General features: G+C 43.8%; 1 protein-coding gene across 3 annotated transcripts in view; it reads right to left on the bottom strand.

Moving 5' to 3' along the window:
- Positions 1-27: 27 nt before the first annotated feature.
- CAMK1G (calcium/calmodulin dependent protein kinase IG) overlaps positions 28-18484 on the bottom strand; it is a 39449-nt gene continuing 20992 nt past the window's right edge. For all 3 annotated transcript variants that reach the window (XM_082228356.1, XM_082228354.1, XM_082228355.1), the window contains exons 4-13: positions 17936-18010; positions 15945-16083; positions 15441-15564; positions 14143-14218; positions 12413-12525; positions 8496-8574; positions 6814-6901; positions 5614-6038; positions 2615-2747; positions 28-813 (exon numbers count right to left, since the gene is read on the bottom strand). In XM_082228356.1, the coding sequence (XP_082084482.1) occupies positions 2657-2747; positions 5614-6038; positions 6814-6901; positions 8496-8574; positions 12413-12525; positions 14143-14218; positions 15441-15564; positions 15945-16083; positions 17936-18010 (1210 nt within the window). In that variant the 3' untranslated portion in view covers positions 28-813; positions 2615-2656. The remainder of the gene's footprint in view (positions 814-2614; positions 2748-5613; positions 6039-6813; positions 6902-8495; positions 8575-12412; positions 12526-14142; positions 14219-15440; positions 15565-15944; positions 16084-17935; positions 18011-18484) is intronic.

The raw sequence follows: 18484 nt of genomic DNA, 5'->3' as shown, positions 1-18484 counted from the left end.
CCTTTGCCATCAATAACCAGCAAACACTTAAAAACCAATCAGCTTTATTAAGCATGGTACATATTGTAGAATCACTGGCTTGGAAGCAGAACTTAGCATTCCTATTCTCTTGATGAGGCCATGTATGTCCCCTCTGCATCCATTGGAAGATGTACAAGGAATATGGAAGTTTTTGCCCACCTGCATCTGGAGGGCATCTCATTGGCTACCACAGCTGTAATGAAAGCTACACAAGCGAGCCAGCACAGAATGCATTCAGACTTGATCACCTTTTCCACATGGGCTCAGCACAAAAGAAGAACTCCTGGCAAGTGTTCTGTTATTCCACTGGACAGCTACAGGCTATAGATACAAAGCAAACATGCCCTCTACTTCCCGCCCCCGCATAAAAGATAGCTTTTTGCAAGGATGTAGATAAGTACACTGAAATGGCTAGCAAAAACCTGCCTTCCTTTCATAGAAATGTTTTCTTGTTGGTATTAATGACCCCTCTAACATTTCAAGTCAATTGCATCACAGAAGTCCTCAGGCCCAGTGCTTTCCCCCCCTAGAAAAATAGGTGCGGGTACTCACCATGAAGTTGTTACAGTAAGTGCCATACTTTTTAACAACAAAAAAGAGGTGCTGGTACTGGAGTACCCCCTGAAAAAAAGCACTGCTCAGGCCTATGAATGTGTAGCACTTAAATGAACGGCCACAGGCAACTGAGAACTCACTTCAGCCTGGCAGAGCTCAGACCAGGCTCCTCTTCTCTCTTCTTGCACAATTGATGTTTGATTTTGTGGCTTTGAAGAGATGAATCCAACAGCCCTTCTGAAAGAGATGAAACATAGTTTCCCACAGTTGTAACATAGTTCCCCACAATTCAGAAGTGCTACAGTTGTTTATCTTGTGGTTGGTGTTTTTAAAAGCTCTGGCCACTGAAACAGGGTGCTGAAATGGAGTATAGTGGTTCAGCAAAAACTACACAGTAATACCAGTGGATAAAACTAAGTGTTTGTCCTCCAAGAACCAAAACCGCTGCTGGATCTCAAACTGCTTTCCCACTTGGCAGAGATTATATACTTAGCATTAAGGATCTCTCAGAAGAAGGCACACTGGCCATAATCTAATATAGAGTTAAGCATGCTTTAGAGGGACGCGGGTGGCGCTGTGGGTTAAAGCCTCAGCGCCTAGGGCTTGCCGATCGAAAGGTCGGCGGTTCGAATCCCCGCGGCGGGGTGCGCTCCCGTCGCTCGGTCCCAGCGCCTGCCAACCTAGCAGTTCGAAAGCACCCCCGGGTGCAAGTAGATAAATAGGTACCGCTTACCAGCGGGAAGGTAAACGGCGTTCCGTGTGCTGCGCTGGCTCGCCAGATGCAGCTTTGTCACGCTGGCCACGTGACCCGGAAGTGTCTCCGGACAGTGCTGGCCCCCGGCCTATAGATGTGAGATGGGCGCACAAACCCCAGAGTCTGTCAAGACTGGCCCGTTCGGGCAGGGGTACCTTTACCTTTACCTTTAAGCATGCTTTAAGGTGTGGGGATCTTTTTCATCCCAAAGGGCACATTTCCTCATGGGGAACCTCTGGGAGCTGCATGCAAGCAGTGCAGGGGGCAGGCACCTTCATTCATTAGAAGTCAGAAGTTTCTCTACACCCATCTCTTTAACCACCATCCAGGCAACCCACAGGTATCATCACACTTCAAGGACACATTCCAGTCAGGAAAAAGCACTCAAGAGGCATTGACCACCATGAGTCAATGGTGAATTAGAAAGGCCTAGAAGGCCATACTCAGCCCCTGGGTCTGAGGTTCCCTGCTTTAAGCTTTTTGACACTAGTGGGTTCACACACCCCTAGCTATGAGTTGGACAGACTCTCATAGGGGAGCTTGACTTAAAGACTTATTTATCAGAGTGAGATTGGGGATATTTTCATTCAGGGGACATATATGATGTTATGGCAACTGGCTGATTATTCATATCCTAGAAATCTCTAAACATAGGGTCTCTTGGCACCTGACAATTTCTTATGAGACACATCAGCATAGTGGAAGTTTACACCCTCCAGCTAAGGAGAATGAGAAGCAACTGGGTGTGTGTGCACATGCCAGCAATTTGGAGCAGGTAGAGCGCAAGGGAGCAGAGCCTTTTTTCTGGGGATCTGATGTGGGATAGTGGACCTGATGGCTTGCTGAGGAGGTGCCTGCTGTTTCCTTTCATTTACTCCCTACTTGTATATTTGTAAACCAAATAAATGCTACAACAAGCACCCTAGGTCTCCAGTGGACTATAATGCAAATTAAACCAAAGAGTTTATAGTATGTGCCCAAAGAACTTTCTGCTGCTCATATAAGTGCATTTTCTAGTGCACTGCACCCTCCTGCCCTCCAAAGGCTGCCCAATGTAATCAAACTAGTCATGAAAGAATAGAGTGGGCCACAATTTGGGGGGGGGCTACATGCACTCCCCTCTCCAGTGCTTTGGTATACATGCACATTTAAGCCAACTTCTCTAGCTAAACAAAGACATTTTTCACTTAAGCAAGGACAGGAGAGAATGGAACTGGAACCAGATCATCAAGGTTTCACCTCTAGAAACGGCCCTGCAATACGTCTGGATCTAGACACACTTACCTGGTAAATGTATGAGAAAGACTCAAATGGCTGATTTTCCAATCACATCACCAAACAAACTCCAGTTTGCCCAGTGCCAAAATAGGAGTGGTTACTGGCTTTCACTGGAACAAGGACTTCTGAGTTGAAATGACTGAGATTTGGAAGAGAACATTGAAAACAAAACAAGAGTGAATTATATGTGTGGAAAACAGCGGCAGCATTGTTTAAAAATACTTACATATGAATTAGCTCATCTATAGGTCAGCAGCTTTATGGCTCAAGGATCTATTCACCAATAAAGTATGCAAGAAGTAAACTACTGCTTTCCCTCGGCATGATTTTGAAACTCACATCAGCATAAAATCCTTACAGCAGATTAAATGGTTAAGAATCAAGCTGACAGCCAGTTGGGGAAATAGTCTACTGCTTAACTTTCAACAATTTGGGAATCTTATCAGACACATTTCATACAAAACTGAGGCCCCGTAGAGAAGAAGAAGAAGAAGAAGAGTTTGGATTTGATATCCCGCCTTTCACTCCCCTTCAGGAGTCTCAAAGCGGCTAACATTCTCCTTTCCCTTCCTCCCCCACAACAAACACTCTGTGAGGTGAGTGGGGCTGAGAGACTTCAGAGAAGTGTGACTGGCCCAAGGTCACCCAGCAGCTGCATGTGGAGGAGCGGAGACGTGAACCCGGTTCCCCAGATTACGTGACTACCGCTCTTAACCACTACACCACACACAGTAATAACATACTGACAACCAAATTACAGATGTATCCAGCCTGTACAAGGGAGTTTTGATGAGGGCTGCAGTTCAGATGATGTCACACACCCATATGCTTCACTGCATATACATAAGTCACAGGTGCAGAAGTCTACCTCTGCTAATTACGGTAACTTCCCTTGCTAGATTTGGATATTTTTGGGTTGTATCCAATGTTAATCATAGTCAGAGTAGACCTAGTGAAATTAATAGACAAGGCTAATTTAGGTCAACTCATTTCAGTGGGTCTACTTCAAGGAAAACTTAGTTGGATAAAAACCTTTGCCTTAACATTTCAAAAGTAAGTGGATTAAAAAAAGCCTAATTTGAAAAATGAAGTACTTATAAGGCTGGGTTTGCATGCAAGACCATAAAGTACATTTGAACATCTCATGCACTGCTTGTTCTATGTGGGAGTGTTGTTAATCTGGGATAAAATATGGATAAATTTAATGTGAACATTCCTGTCATTATAGGCTTTATATCCACCTTATAGAGTAACCTGAGAACAAACTAATTTAAGCTTCTTAAAGCTGTCATACTTTTAGGAGTTACTGTGAATCTGATGGGTTTTCATGATTTGATGACACCAAATCGCAGCACTCTACTTTTTAAAGCCATCAGTGCATTCTGGTTTTGTCAACGAATAGCAAAGGGAATCATTTCCAGCATGGTTTCCTAACAAAAGCGAATATTTTTGTGGGGTTCTGTGTGTGAAAGCAAATTACTTCAAGCCTGATATTACACCCTCAGGAAATTTTCAAGGCAAGGGAAATTGCCTTTTCATATTTTCCTTTGAATTAGAATCCGTGAGTTTGCAATAAATCTCAAGATAAGCCAAAGAAGATAAAGCAAAAATGATTAGAGGTACAATTGTTGCTCTGTGGGAGCACATGCCAGCATCTCAATTGGGACCTGGTGGCAAAAATGCAAATGGACAAAGCAAGTCTCTCCCCTACTGTATCCAGCTGTCCTGAACTGGTTTGGCAATCACAACCCATCTACAGCATAATGGAAAGGTTCACACAATGTATCAAGGAAGGCCAAAATGGTTGAGCACATTTAGCACAGAGGTATAATGCATACTGAATGCACACTGGATGTTCAAAACCTGACCCCACCCCCCTAAAACCCTACTGGGCAGAATTCCCCACAATGTGCAGGCTTTGGACTTTATTAAAGATCTCAAAAAGTCTCTCCAAGGTTCACATGGATTAGGCAAATGCTGCCACCAGCAAAGCTGGCCATTAGAAAGAATAGGGGGGAAACTGTTGCAGTGGTCTTTCTGTGACATTTCTTTTTGTACAGTTGGCTTTAATATAGTGTTCATTTTTATATTTGCATTGTGCGTTGCATTGGGTGGCCTTGTAGTGCAAGAGCTAAGCATTTGAAAAATGAATAAAAGAAGCATCTCTCTCAAACAGCTTGCCCACAGTAGACATAAGAGTGGAGGAAAGCTCTACATTCCCATATCCCCCCCTTTTTTTGGCTTAACATTTTCCCTCCCATTGGAAACAATGGAGGGCAGGAAGTGGAGGGAGAGATGTAGTCACATTCAGGAGCATAACTAAATTATTCCCCAGATAGAGGATGCATCAGAGAACTAAAGCAGTTCAGGAGCCTTTGGGTCCAAGCCCCTTCCTGGCATGTCCTTTGTGGCCATGCTGAGATTGGAGCTCTGGTGTTTGGAGGAGCCAGTAGTGAAAAAGGGAGGATCTAACATGAAATCTCCTTCTCCTGTGTTTGAGGTCTCCAAAACTGAGTAAGTTAAAGGTAAAGGGACCCCTGACCATTGGGTCCAGTCGTGGCCGACTGGGGTTGCGGGGCTCATCTCGCTTTATTGGCCGAGGGAGCCAGCGTACAGCTTCCGGGTCACGTGGCCAGCATGACTAAGCCACTTCTGGTGAACCAGAGCAGTGCATGGAAACGCCGTTTACCTTCCCGCTGGAGTGGTACCTATTTATCTACTTGCACTTTGACGTGTGATGTGCTTTTGAACTGCTAGGTTGGCAGGAGCAGGAACCGAGCAATGGGAGCTCACCCTGTCACGGGGATTCGAACCGCATCCTTCTGATTGGCAAGTCCTAGGCTCTGTGGTTTAACCACAGTGCCACCCGTGTCCCCTGAGTAAGTTAGACCTGATCTATTCCATGACCCCTGGCATGCCCTCACAGGAACCATAAGATTGCGCCCTCCTCACTGACAATTAGGGCCTCCTGTTCAACAATTCCATGTGGTGGAATGGACACTTACTGGGGTTTGGCACCTCTTTTGAGGAGCACTGACTCTGAGCAAAAAGCCGTCTTCACTTTCTCATGTGTTCCACATGCTGTGTTGCAGCTAAATGAAGGTCCATTTGGAGAGCTCTGGTGGTCTTCTGTGGCTGTGCTGGAAGTGACAGGGAGGGGTGTGGTAGGTGGGTGATCCACACACTTGCTGTCTGCCATCTTGCTTTGCTGATTAGAAAGCTCCAAAGTGTTCTGGCATGATAGCACAGGCACCAGCATCTTGGCCTCTTGATTTGGTTCTTCGTGGCTGGCAACTGATGGAGTATTGGGTCTTGATGCATTTTGCACTTCTATGAGCGGGAGACTGCTTTTGGTTTTGGTATCTGGGTGGTGGCAGTTCATATGGAGCTTCTTCATGTGGTGTACGACAGCTGCAGCATTGAAGGCTTGCTAGCAAAGAAGAAGATAGCAAGTTTTGTACGAGTGCCTACCAGACTACTGAACATTAAGTCTGTTCAGATGCTACTTTGCTCTTGGAATTCTTTCTGGAGTGACATTGGAAGCAGACATCAGGTTCCTGCTCTCCCCGCTCCATTCCCTCAAGTAAAGGCAGAAGTAACAAGAAAACCAGGAGATCCCATGTTTATTTGAATATGGCACCTTTGCCAACCCAATGCCCTCCATATCTCTGGGCTACAGTAATTGCCATCAGTGCCAGCTAACAAAAACTGGATATGGGGTTTGCCTCTCATGTTTATCGCAAAAGTGCTCAAAGGTTTGTAATGACTAAATGTTTTATCAACTGTGTTAAATAGAACAAATAAATAAAAGGCAAAGGTTACAAACCACTTTGCACAAGGGCAATGCAATCCTATGCAGACATGCTCAGAAGTGAAAAGTGCATTTTGGATACCAATCTAAAACTGGTATATAGAGCAGCTGCCATAAAGGCCTAACACAGGGGAAAGTTAAACTCCTAAAATGAATGTCAGTCCTTTATTTCTCTGGTATGACAATTCTGCCATTAATGAGGGACATTGTACAACATGGCAGGGCCAAATCCATATTAAGTCTTCTGGTATGCCAATACTAATGCTTAGGGGAGTTCCAGGAGGAGTGTCTTAGCTGGGAAATCTTTCTTTGGGGTATTTATTCATTGCTAGACACCGAACTGAATGTCCTTGGGTATCGTAATATGCTTGGATAGCAGCACCAAGCAACTTACCTTCCACTTGCTCTTAGCAAAATTTTTCTGGATCTGTGCACTGACAGATGGATATATGTCACGGTGGAGAGCTGTGTTTCCATTAATCCTGCAGACAGAGGGAGAGGAATAACAGGCAGAAAGGCAGATGGTGTTTGTGAGGCATTTTACATTCTTGCAACAGTTAGCTAATACCTTTGTATGTTCAACCAGTGGTAATTAAACCCAAAAGGGAAAAGGCAATAGAGCACAATATAAACAAATTCTTCAATGTTTGAGCATGGTCAGAGGAGGATGTCCCCTCCCCCTCCCTGGCTGTCCTCACAGTGAACATCCATGCCAAATGGTAGATCTAATTCAAGGTGACCCACCTTTTCATACCAAATGGGCCACAAGAGTACTTTGTCATGGAAGCCACGGCCCTTGTTGCACTGGGGGGTGGGGGGAAGCGAGCCCAAAATTTGACATGCCCTCACCCCAGCCCTTGAACTGCCTTCCTGAAGCTGGTTAAGTGAGGCGCTGGGCTTTGGGAAGGAGGCACGAAGCTCAGCCAGGGTCCAAGAGCCCTTCTACCTTTCCCCCAAAGCTGGAAAACCACTAACTAGGCTTTGGGAAGAAGGACTCTATGACCCTGTCAGAGCCCTCACACCTTCTTCCCAAAGCCCAGGACCCCCCCTTACCAGGCTTTGGGAAGGCAGCATGAGGGCTGGGCTGGGGGCATCAAATGTTGCTGAGGAAATGCCCTGAGGGCCACAAGTGACCCTTGAGTCACACACTGGACTACCCTGATCTAACTTATAGGAACTAGAGCAGAGAATGACTGGGGCTGCTTCAATGAAACTGTACAATCTGTGGATCTTCTGAACTATAGAATCATAAGATCATATAATTCTTTTTCAGTTTTTGACAAACAAACATTGAACAATATTTTTGGAGGTTGCAAGCAGTTACTCGGGGAGGTGCAACCAACATACCTTATTTTGTGTGTACATGCCCCTCTCAAAGGACTTGGTTTGAGCAGGAAGCCACTCAAATGATCATTATATTCCCTTGAATTATTGTTTCATTTGTTTTTTCATCCTTTTATATTCCTGTTTTATTGGTTTTAGGTTGCATTCTTGTGTAAATTATATTGGCCACTTTAAACGTTGTATACTGATTAGAGGTTTTTGAAATATTAAGCTGTTTGTAAATGTTTTTAAACAAACAAAACTGCTCTTTATATTGTTTGGTACACAGGGCTGATGGAGTAATTCTTAGCTTTTTGAAGGGTCTACTTGCTTTAATGGTCATCCTGGGGAGAACTTAGAACACATCGCAAGCCTGTCTGCCCCTGTGAGGCTCAGCTCAATTGCTCCCTTGCTTGAGAAGGCTCACCATAACAACCTCAACAATCTACACTAAAAGCTAACACCAGTTTTATACTATTTTAATTGCCAGAATCCTCAGAACTGAAGTTTAGTAAGGCGATAAGAATCCTCTCCAGTTCTCACTTTACAGCACATACTGTACTACAATTCCCAAGGTACAGCATGTACATTCTTAACAAAGAAAAACAATTCCCTATTCATATTTTCCTGCCTGCAGGTTCCGGCAAACTGAGATCTCATAGAAGGTAATTTTGTCTTATGAGCCATGACCACTACAATTTCTCTACGATACAGAGTTGCATGCTTTTATTCTACTAGCAGCACTGATCTTACCAGGGGTGCCTGAGGGCTTTCTCGCAGGTAAACCTCTCATTCGGATCCTTCTCAAGTAAGTGACAGATGAAATCCTTGGCTGTTTGGAAGGAATGAGGAGAGGCAGGGTTCAGCACAAAGCAGGAAAGCAAAACAATGCACCACAGAGCTCATTGTTTCAGGGTTCACCACATGTTTCATGGTTCATTTGGTTTGTAACCAAATATATGGCCTGTGTTGGATGGAATGCTAATTTAGTTGACAAATTCCTTACACGTGTAAAATATTTTCTGTGAATGTCTGTGAAGCTCCCTTATATCCAGTGCTTTTTTCTAAAAAAATGTTTAGGGGTACTCTCATTTTGACTCAAGAAAATCACCATTTTATAGTTCAAATCGGGAAAAATAAATACAGTAAATGGACAAAAGTAGAAAGATTCACAGAATGTTTAGGGGTATGCATCCCCCTGAGTTCCCTCAGAAAAATAGCACTGCTTATATCGATCAAACCACAGTACAATGCTGGTTTGCTTTCATAGAATCATAGAGTTGGAATAGACTGCAAGGGCCATCGAGTCCAACCCCCTGCCAAGCAGGAAACACCATCAGAGCACTCCTGACATATGTTTGTCAAGCCTCTGCTTAAAGACTGCCAAAGTAGGAGACTCCACCACACTCCTTGGCAGCAAATTCCACTGTCGAACAGCTCTTACTGTCAGGAAGTTCTTCCTAATGTTTAGTGGAATCTTCTTTCTTGTAGTTTGGATCCATTGCTCCGTGTCCGCTTCTCTGGAGCAGCAGAAAACAACCTTTGTTCCTCCTCTATGTGACATCCTTTTATATACAGTGGTACCCCGCAAGACGAATGCCTCGCAAGACGGAAAACCCGCAAGACGAAAGGGTTTTCTGTTTTGGAGGCGCTTCGCAAGACGAATTTCCCTATGGGCTTGCATCGCAAGACGAAAGCCCATAGGGAAATGCTGGCGGTCGGGAGCAAAGACTTTCACCCACAGCCGGCCTTCAGAAGAGGACCTCTTCTGAAGCCCGGCGGGGGGCAAAAGTCTTTGCTCCCCCCCGCCTGCCTTCCCCCCCCGCCTGCCCCGGGCGATCTTAAAATGCTGGCGGGCGGGATCGAAGCGTTCGCTGCCGACCCCCAGCATTTTAAAATCTCCAAGGGAAGTCTCTGTCCCGGGGAGATTTTAAAATGCTGGGGGTCGGGAGCGAAGCGCTGCCAACCCCCAGCATTTTAAAATCTCCCCATGTCCCGGGAAGGTTTTAAAATGCTGGGGGTCGGGAGCGAAGCGCTGCCGACCCCCAGCATTTTAAAACGCTGTTCCGGAGGGGGGGCGGGGACACCTGCCCCAGCCGCCCCACTTCGGAAAGCTGTTCCGAAGTGGGGCGGGGGGGGGGGCGGAGACACCTGCCCCAGCCGCCCCACTTCGGAAAGCTGTTCCGAAGTGGGGCGGGGGGGCGGGGACACCTGCCCCAGCCGCCCCACTTCGGAAAGCTGTTCTGAAGTGGGGCGGGGGGCGGGAACACCTTCTGAAGGCGGGCAGGGGGCGAAAGTCTTTGTCCCCCCTGCCTGCCTTCCCAGGGGCTTTTAAATCGCCCCGGACAGCGGAGAAGTCCTCCGCTGTCCGGGGCGATTTTAAAATGCCGCCCGCCAGCATTTTAAGATTGCCCCGGACAGCGGAGAATTCCTCCGCTGTCCCAGGGTTTTTTAAAATTCTGGGGGTGGGAAGAAAAGCCCTTGCCCCCCCAGCCTTCAGAAGAGGTCCGGGGACAGACTGTCCCCGGACCTGGTCTGAAGGCGGTTTCCCTAGGAACGCATTAATTGATTTTCAATGCATTCCTATGGGAAACCGTGCATCGCAAGACGAAAAAACCGCAAGACGAAGAGACTTGCGGAACGAATTAATTTCGTCTTGCGAGGCACCACTGTATTTGAACATGGCTATCATATCACCCCTTAATCTCCTCTTCTCCAGGCTAAACATGCCCAGCTCCCTTAGCCGTTCCTCATAAGGCATCGTTTCCAGGCCTTTGACCATTTTGGTTGCCCTCCTCTGGACACGTTCCAGTTTGTCAGTGTCCTTCTTGAACTGTGGTGCCCAGAACTGGACACAGTACTCCAGGTGAGGTCTGACCAGAGCAGAATACAGTGGCACTATTACTTCCCTTGATCTAGATGCTATACTCCTATTGATGCAGCCCAGAATTCCATTGGCTTTTTTAGCTGCCGCGTCACACTGTTGGCTCATGTCAAGTTTGTGGTCAACCAAGACTCCTAGATCCTTTTCACATGTACTGCTCTCAAGCCAGGTGTCACCCATCTTGTATTTGTGCCTCTCATTTTTTTTTGCCCAAGTGCAATACTTTACATTTCTCCCTGTTAAAGTTCATCTTGTTTGTTTTTGCCCAGTTCTCTAATCTGTCAAGGTCATTTTGAAGTGTGATCCTGTCCTCTGGGGTGTTAGCCACCCCTCCCAGTTTGGTGTCATCTGCAAATTTGATCAGGATGCCGTTGAGTCCATCATCCAAGTTGTTGATAAAGATGTTGAATAAGACCGGGCCCAAGACAGAACCCTGTGGCACCCCACTAGTCACTCTTCTATGACAACTCGCTTTGGAACCTTTCCAGGCCATTTCTGAGCCCTGTTTCCGGAGGTCCTTCTAACTGGAGATAGCAGGGGTTGAATGTGGGACATTTGACTTATGAAACACTGAACTATGGTCCTTCCACTAAATTACAGGTTATAGCAGCCAAAATGCATATATTCTTGGGGAACTATTCTATAGGCAGGCCTCCTGAGGAACTGCTGAACTCCATATCCTGGAATTGTGACCAGCTGTATCCTGACGAAATATTTTTTATTAAAGTCTTCTTCCTAGCCTACTGTTTTTGAATTTGATTAACATAGGAGTGTATTTGATCTGGTGTGCCAGATCAAAAACTGGCCACTTCTCCTATGTGGCATCATATACCAATGTCAGGTGGATTGGAGCCCGCCAGAAGACGACAGGCCTTGCATTTGGTACTGAATTTAAAAAGCATCAAGTGCATACCCCATTGCAAAGGAACAACTGGAAGCACAACCTAAACCATGTGCTCCCAATTGTTCCTCAGCAGTAGGTCTTGTTTTTGACGTTGTTTGGCTACATCCAAGCCCTGCTTCTTGACTCCCAGTGGGGCTTGCATTCAGCAACAAATTTAGATGGCATCAAATGCAAGCTCTGTTGCACAGGTGTTGTCCCAATAATTTGTTGGCAGCTATGACTTTATCTGTTCTGCACCTGTTGTCACACGATGCCAAGTGAGTGACAAGTGGAGGGGGCTGTCCAAAAATGGCTGCATAGGCCAAGCTGGCTAGCCTGGAGAGCCTAAATTTGCCCATGAGCTAGATGTTCCCATCACTGATCTAGAACAAGAGCCCTGAAAATGTTGAACTACAATTCTCATCCATCCCCACCCCAACTATTGGCCATGTTGGCTGATAGGAGTTGGAATTTAACATCTGGAGGGCAGCAGGTCCATCCCAGAATATCATAGGCTGAACTCTTGGCCAGCTGAAGTCAATGAAGCTTTGAGACCAAAATGTCTCTGCAAAATTGCCCAGTATTTCATTAAATAACTCTATGTTTCCTGGCCACAGTAACACTGAAAACCCATTGGTAAACAGGTCAGAAATTGAAAAAGGATCATCTTATTTATCCAATAATATTTGGAATTCTCAGTCTGAATTTAAGACAATAGATCAGTTTCACCTAATAAATGTAGCAGAACATTAGTAGCAGCTGATGCATTCCAAACTGTGTTAGATTTTAGAAATGGAGATTTACCCAGTTTACTAAGAGATAAGAACTCCAGGGTCTACAGGATTAGATATTATGAAATATACGAGTATCGATCATAAGCAGATTCCTAAGGGTGGAATGTACCTGATTCAGAGATATCATCCCAAAATGGAGACTCAAATTCATAGTATCCTTCTCTGATCTTCTCAAACAGTTTGGACTCTGTCTCTTCATAGAAAGGAGGGTATCCACACAGGCTAAAGGGGATTGGAAAAAGGAGAAAGGCCACCTGGATTAGATGCTGCTACTGTACATATGGCTGACCTTAAATTCAAGGAGGGATGGGTGATGAAGAAGAACAGAGGCCTGTGCTGGCGACACAAAAGCTTCATTTCGTGAACTGATTGTCAGGAGCCCTTACCTTACCCCTTTATAGCAGGTGTGTTTTCACTGGAGGGGGGGGGCTCCAGAGAAGAATCAAAGTCAGATTTTTATGAAAAAATATAAGCAATCATTGAAAAGATTAGAAGGGAAGATACATTGTCATGTGGCGCCACTGGGAGCTTTCCTTCCATTATGTATGGCAGGTATGCCTCCAGCCATGGAGGAAGAGCATAGCAATTATGGCTAGGGGTTTAGTCTTCTTTTTCTTTGGTTATGGAAGCGGTTGCCTGCTCTTTTTTGTCTGTGCTTTATTTATTTAGGGTATGAGCATATTGCCTTTTTTGGGGGGGTGTTGTTGGGGGAGTTCTGAGCATTGCCCATTTTTCTTCTGTGAAACGTATATTTTGTGGTGCACATCACCATTTATTTGGGCCCTCCTGGACCCAAAAGGTTGGGGATCCCTGGTTTACAGCATTTTAGCTTGTAAGCTTCTCAGCCAAGGTCAAGCACAGTCATGATGGAAGAGAGCAGAGGAAAAGTAAAGGCAGAACAGAAGAATTCTAGGCCAGGGCTTTTTCAGTGATGGCTCCGACCTGGTGGAATGCTCTGTCCCACGAGACTTCGGACCTGCAGGACTTGATCTCCTTCTGCAGGGCCTGTAAGACAGAGCTATTCCACCTGGCCTTCAGTTTGAATTAGTCTGATCCTCTATTCCCTTTTCCCTTTCCTCTTTTATGAAGAAACCCTTTCTGGGGCCCCACATTTAAATTCTTCCCTGGTCTCCTTGCTGGCCCTAGTAGGACCAACTTGGCCAGTTAGCCCTGGCGATCATTTGATGTCTACTGACTGGGGTCCCCCCCCCAAAAAAAATGACCAATGAATTTTAGAATTTTATTATATTGATGCTGCATTTTATATTGTCTTTTATGCTATTTTATGCTGTTTTAAAGTCGTATTTTAATCAATGTTTTATATATGCTGTTAGCAGCCCTGAGCCCGGTTTTGAAAGCAGGAAGGGTGGGGTATAATTTTTTTTAAAAAAATTATTTATTTCCTCAGTTTTTAAAGAGACCAATATCCAAAGATGATGGTGCCATTTTATTGTTTTAGTGTTTTAAATTATAAAACTGCCTTGAATGCATTGAATGCACACAGTAAGAAAGAAAGCAGATTTTTAAAAACCCATAATAAGGATGGAAAACCTGTGTTTATAATGTTGGCTTGTAAATGTTGGTTTGTAATGTTGGCTGTATATCTGTTTATGGTGAGTATTAGAGCACACTAGGCTACTGAACAGAGTATTTTAAAATGGGAAGTGGGTTGATTCTTCTTTTCATTCAGGTCATCAATAAATCACAGATGCTTGCTTCTGCTTTTTTCTCTGTCTCTATCAGCCAAGCCTGCACGCAAGAAAACATCTTGTGGGCTAAAAACTGTGGTGGACATTTGCAAACTTATTGGGGTCAAGACTATTGGGGAATGACACTTACAGGATGTAGGTAATGACTCCGATGGACCAGCAATCCACAGCTTTGCTATATGGCTTTTGTTCTAGTACCTCTGGAGCTGCAGAAAATGAAAAGGAAAGCCGGGTTAGCAATAAAATGAGCAATTTGAAAGCAAACATTCCTCTAATCAGCACAAAAATCCCTTTCAATGATGCAGAGTAGAATGGAAAAATCCAACACCTGAAGCAGGTGATGATGCAAGTTGGAAAGTCTGAGGAGGAAATTATAGTCCATCTGTAACACATCTTAAATTATGTGTAGAATATAGGGCAGCCTTGAATCCCCTGAAATTACATTTGGCTCAGGAGTGAGACAGTAACTTTAAGCAGTGTATCTCCAAGCTGCCTACGGAATAAGGCTGCAGTTCTATGCATGTTAAGTCGAAACAAAATTCCGCTGAAATCAATAATCCTCTTCATTCATGAACTAAACACATGGAGCTGGGTTACCTATGCTCAGCATCTAGGCACTGGGTATGTCTGAAAGAGAGTCTTCAAGACTGTTACAATTTTGTGGGTGGGATTCACTGGTATACTGGCAAATTTAAGACTGTAATTGGAGCTCCTGTGCAGTTCCATTTCTTTCTTTCTTTCTTTCTTTCCTCGTTCTTTTCTCTTTTCATTTCTTTTATTTTAAATTGACTTTTTACAGTAAGAAAAGCAACAGGATAATGTAGTGGAAAGTATGGAATGAAATTCCATTGATGCAACATTAAATAACCCCTCTACCAGCAAACCAGAATTAATGTCCAATAAGCAGCTGATGTTGTAGAACCGCCCACAAACTTTGTGCAAACAGATCAGGACGAATGTTCAATAAACAGAACGTTCAATTTCGAAGCGACTCTAGTATATAAAACTGTAGAAAAGAAGACTCAATGTGGCTGATCTTCCAAAGGGTTCCCAGTCACACAGAGAATGCCCTCAAGGCTTCAAACATGCTGTTATATGTATGGGGCTGTGGGGGCCAGACACATGGGACCACTCCATGCATTCAGATAACATACACACAGGAGCAATGGGTTGGAGATTAAGATGTTGCGTATGCATCAATACATTCTAATTTCAAGATCCAGTCACCAACCTGCAAGTTGAGATAGCAATTTTCATTTTAAATAACTGCCACACACAAAGGAGAAGGAAGTAATATAAAAGTGGTTAGGCACTCAATATCATATTTATGTTCACCACACTCAAATAGATAATTCTGCTGGCAGGAAGTGAATATACTGTTGTCATGCATGATGACTTCAGTGATTGAGAGCAAACATACTTGCTTACCGACATATCCTGGAGTCCCACACGCTGTCGACATGATGCCATTCTGCTCCATTTTAGACAAACCAAAGTCTGTGATCATGATTTTGGAGTCCTCCTCGGGAGTTAGGTAGAGCAGATTTTCAGGCTAGGGATAAAGGTTGAGAGTAGAAAGTAAAGTAAGATGTCTAAAGAAAGGGTTTCTTCCGTGGTTGCTCCCAAGTTCTGGAACTCCTTGTTAATGGAAACCTGTCTAGTCTCTGCTTATCTTCTGCAGGCAAAGACATTATTATTCAAAAAGACGTTTAGCCTTGTTAGATGACAGTATGGCAAATGACTGTAAATATGCAATTTGGGGCTTGGGACTGTTATTTTATTTAAAAAAACCACCCTACCTGCTTTTGTGTTTTAATTTGTTAGCTGCCTTGAGCATCATTTGGTGATGTTGAAGCAAAAATACTGTAGTAAGGATTATATATGAATGACACTGCTAGTCAATGTAGACAAAAAGTATCTCAAGGAATTTACCTTCAGATCTCGGTGGACTATCCCATTCTCATGAAGATAATGCACAGCTCCCAGGACTTGCTGAATTACAATGCTTGCATCCTTTTCAGTGTAAACACCTCGTTCTAAAATACGGTCAAATAATTCTCCTCCAGACACACTGTGGAGGAAGATAATTAGACAAATCATAAAACTGCTCTTACTGAACTGCATGAATATGTCTGATCACATATTCAGGCTGTTCCGTTCAAATTCTACTTTCAAGTTCAGCACACAGTGCCACTGAATAGCTTGGAAGCAAAATCAGTGGGGTAGCAAAGGAGTTTTGGACCTGACTGGCACTTCTTCAGGAAAATTCAGGGAAGCAAGATTCAACATTTAGATGTGCTGCATAAGAAAAGGAGAAGCAACATATCTAAATGGTGAACATCTGGTCACATCCACACTGTATTTTTAAAGCACATCTCCACAAAGAACAGACTGCAATGGTGCTGGGAATTGTAGCTCTGTGAGGGTAAACTACAGTTCCCATGATTCTTTGGGGGGGACATGCCTAAAATGTTTTGAGTCACTAAATATCTATTTCTACTATGCAATTGCTTCCGCTTCCTTCTCAGAGTTCCCATTTTTGTTGCATTTTTCACTGATCAGCCTATGATGAAGAAACTTGAAAATGCAGCTAGATAATGGAAGTTCTGCCTCCCATTTCCTGGGTCTTGATAGGGTTTGTAAATAAAAACCTAGTCAGTAGTAATCAAAACTGGATGTACTAACATACTGAACCTAAACCATGCATTTTCCTGCCATGTTTTCTTTGAAGAACAAGGATCAGTTTTCATTTAATCCTTTCAGTGCTTGAAATCCCCCATCCCCAACCCTTTCCTCTGTAGTTTTGTTGGAAGCTGCACAGACTGGCTGGTGCAACCCAGTCATACAGGCAAGAAAATAGTAACAACAACAACCAACTTTGCTCACAAATCTCTTTCGAGTCTTCTGTGAAGCAATCTGATTTACTAGTACTTAATTGTCACAAAGTACCTTCATTAGAAGAATCAACCTTTAATCCAGCAAGGCTTTCGGAACCTGATTGCTGACACACTAACCTATTTTCTTTAATGGTCACAGTATGAAATCAAATCAGAAATCTCTCTTTTAATCCCTCAGGGTTGCATCCAAGCAAATCACTCCATTCGCACGAAGACTTCTGCTTGCAGAACAAAAGTTGCCTCTCCCTCTACTCTCCCCCTGCCCCACAAAATCTACTCCAGAACAAATTTGGGGGAACTGCAGGGGAAGGAGTGGGAGGGAAAATTCCATTGTGCAAATGGAAGTACTTTTCTTAATTGGATGACTTCGTTGGCTACAATCTTTAGTTGCCTTTTTAAAAAAATGGGGATGAGGTAGAGTCTGAAGATTTTCTTTAGAATTCAACTGCCCACTATGGATGGGTCACTTGTATTGAAGAAGACACTCCCCACAGCCCATTGACCAAAACACTTCAAGTGGAATAAATGTGAAAAGTGGCCTGCACATGGATATTAATGTCACTGGGATCAATCTCTTTAAAGCTGAATAGTTTTTAAAAAGTGCTCTTCTCCCTTCTGTTCCAGATCCCTCCCTCAATCCCACCTACAATTTTCCTTTTCCTGCTCTAAATATCTCCTTATCAAGCTGTTATTAATGGAGGGGGAAGAAGTGGACTTATGGGTGGGTTTATGAAAATGAGGCTCACAATTGTACCATCTGCAATTCTGGGATATTGTATGGATTTCATTGCAAAGATGTGTATGATAGACCTCAGTCATGTTGTCACTTCATAGCCAGAAGCTACTGAAGCAGTGTGCAATAAGAGAAAATAGAAGACTCAAAATAGAAAAATGGTAAAACCATTTCTACAGCTGCCCAACTAATATTCCATAAATTGACTGTCAGACTTCAGAGAAAGCCTTAAACAAAATGTGGTAAGATGCAGCTCTTACAGCACAACAACTCACTGACATTTCTCTACTTACAGTTGCATGACCAGATAATAGTGGGTCGTACTCTCATAAATGTCCTCCAGAGTCACTATGTTGTCATGCTTTATTCTGCAACCAAAGATAGAAATGTTTCACAACATAGCAAGTGTCAGAAAATGTCAAACTAAAAGCAATTCCTCTCTTGTGCAACACTTATTCTTTTCAGAATGAAGCACCATTACTTCGAGGTACTTATTTCGATCTACACAGGAAAGTGGGAAGCATCCTTTTCCCCCTAAGCACTGTGAGTCTCTTCTGTTCAAGGAACAACAACAAAAAATTGTTTGAAATTCTAAGAGCAAGAGAAATTTTCTTCCCAGCTATAACCAAAACCCCCTCAGTACGTTCTTAAGGAGAAGAGTTTATCTGTTTAGAAAGCACACAGTTTCTGAAGCCTGTTTTGCTATGTACACTCAGTCTTTGGGAAGCATACCCCCATTCTTATTTATTACCTAATTTATATACTGCTTCTTAGGGCAGAATTGCCCTTTCAAGTATACAATATAATAATCACAATCACAAAAAATAATGGGTTGCATCAAA

This window comes from Podarcis vaucheri (genome assembly GCF_965113315.1).
Source record: "Podarcis vaucheri genome assembly, chromosome: 6".
NCBI lineage: Eukaryota > Metazoa > Chordata > Lepidosauria > Squamata > Lacertidae > Podarcis > Podarcis vaucheri.
This window is presented reverse-complemented; position numbering and strand designations above follow the sequence as displayed.